The sequence below is a fragment of the Glycine max genome, chromosome 2 (assembly GCF_000004515.6).
Source record: "Glycine max cultivar Williams 82 chromosome 2, Glycine_max_v4.0, whole genome shotgun sequence".
Taxonomy (NCBI): Eukaryota; Viridiplantae; Streptophyta; class Magnoliopsida; order Fabales; family Fabaceae; genus Glycine; species Glycine max.
Window position 1 is genome coordinate 29,716,001 of NC_016089.4, and position 2,392 is coordinate 29,718,392.

The 2,392-nt window shown below is 40.0% G+C and overlaps 1 protein-coding gene across 1 annotated transcript; it reads right to left on the reverse strand.

The window, feature by feature from the left end:
- Positions 1-1,560: 1,560 nt before the first annotated feature.
- On the reverse strand, positions 1,561-2,124 carry LOC102669111 (uncharacterized). Its single transcript, XM_006575901.1, has 2 exons — positions 1,877-2,124; positions 1,561-1,792 (listed from the first exon to the last, which is right to left on the reverse strand). The coding sequence occupies exons 1-2, from the start codon at positions 2,122-2,124 to the stop codon at positions 1,561-1,563; spliced, it is 480 nt and encodes a 159-aa protein (XP_006575964.1).
- Positions 2,125-2,392: the final 268 nt, after the last annotated feature.

Here is a 2,392-nt window from a genome sequence, read left to right on the forward strand (position 1 = left end):
TACTGCAAAAACCTTATGTAAGTGTTGTAAGTGCTCATCCAAGGATTGACTATAGATGAGGATGTCATAAAAAAAACTAGCAAAAACTTCCTCATGAATTCTTGGAAAACAGTGTTCATCAGGTTTTGAAATGTAGCAGGGGCATTGGTGAGGCCAAATGGCATGACCAAGTATTCAAAATGACCATTGTGAGTTCTGAATGTTGTCTTGTAAATATCAGCAATATGCATTTTAACTTGATGGTACCCTGCCCTAAGATCAATCTTGTAAAAGATAGTAAAGCCGTGCAACTCATCCATGAGATCTTCTACCAAAGGAATTGGAAACCGATCCTTGATGATATTCTTGTTCAAGTCCCTGTAGTCAACACACAACCTCCCAGTGCCATCTTTTTTCCCAACCAACACTACTGGACTAGCATAAGGGCTGTTGCTAATTTGAATGATTATTGAGTCCAACATCTCATGGATTATCTTATCAATGATATCCTTTTGTTGCTTGGCATACCTATAAGATCTTTTGTTGATTGGTTCAGCAGATTGCAAGAGAGGGATTCTATGATCATGCTCTCCTCTACTTAGTGGTAGTTGTGTAGGTGTCACAAACACATCTTCATATTGGCATAAAATCTATTCAATAACAGTGGGAATGTCCACCTTAGTGGCATGAGTTGTTAATGCCTAAAATACTCCACCTTCCATCCCTACTTGGATCATAGACAAGTGCACACTATTGTTCACTATTTTATCAAGAGTTGGGCTCTTGACTGATTTACAACTGCTTGGATTAGAACCTCTTAATACATGTCTTCTGTCCTGAACCATAAATTCCATACTCAGCTTGGTGAAATTCCAAGTGATATCTCCTAATGTGATCAGCCATTCAATACCCAGCACTATATCACAACATCCTAGGGGAATCAGCATGACATCTGAAGTGAAAGTGGTATGCTGAATTACCCAAGTAAAATTTTGGCCAACTGAAGATATTAGCACTTTTTTGCCATCTGCCACTGTGACTACTAGAGGTTTAAGATCTTCAATCTTGCACCCAATTCTTGCAACTACATGGACATCCAAGAAGTAATGGGTGCTGCCACTATCAATAAGTATGTGTAAAGGCTTTTTGTTGTATCTCCCTTTGACATGCATGGTTCTAAAATTTGGAACCCTTGTCAAGGCATTGACAGAGATTTGTGCCTCCTCAAACTGTGTTGCAGCCCCCCTATATGGTTTTCTATCTCAACAGTGTCCTCCTCTATGTCATCAACCTCCATGAGGTGAATTTGTAGTTTCTTGTGTGTCAAGCTATGCTCCATAGAAAATGGCTCATCATAGAAATAATACAACCCTTTGGCCCTTCTTTCACTCATGAATGCTGGTGTCAAATTCTTGGTGAATCTTGGTTTGGTTTTCATGGACTTTGGTTCAGTTATTGTCGGTGGTTTAGGTTCCAACAAGGATTTGATTGGGACTGCAGGTTTATTCTTGCTAGGCAGTGTGGCTGCAGTACCTTGCAGAGCCGCAGATTCATACAATTTGGCTAGGTTATATGCTTTCATCATTGGCTGGGTTGAAACATACGAACCATCATTTGCACCTCAATTTTCAACCCTCCCAAGAAACAACTTAAGGAGTAGTTTGCTGGTAAATCCAATCGTGTCATGATGGCATCAAATTGCTCATGGTACTCACTAATGGTACCCTTCTGTCTCAAATTCATTAGCTCAGCCATAGGATCATCACAAGCATCCCCAAATCTTTCAGTCAAGATTTGAACATATTCTTCCCAACTAGGGAGGTGTTGAGACTAGAGAATTTTCCTAGATGCATGATGCCATTTAAGGGCTTTTCCTTCAAAATGCACGATGGCTAACTTGGTTTTAACTTCTGGAGGGGTTTCATCCATCAAGAAGTAAGTTTCGCATTGGTATAGCCATTCTTTCACATTATCCCCATTAAATCTAGGAAACTCAATTCTTGATAACCTAGTATAGCCAGCATAATGTGTAAATCGGTCACCTGAGGCCCCATTGCCATCGTGACGCCCTTGTATTGCCCGATTCTTCTGAGAAGAGCTGACATCCTCTTTGTCTTTGGCGACTAGCCTTTCGTCCAATGCCATCTTGAGTGATTCACTCAATGTATACTATAGGGAGCTTGCTAATTCTGCCAATTTTAGTTCCATTTTCTCAACAATATGATTTTCCAATCTTTCTTCCATCTCTCTCAGAGATGCTTGAGTGCACGTGGCTTCAGCCATTTCCCCAAGAAAAAAAAAGCTCTAGATACCAATTGTTATGGATGTTTAGGAAACAGAGTAAATCCTAGGAATCTATGCAATGATTTGAAGAATTAGAGTGAAATTGTCCAGGAATTCCTAGGGAAAGAAA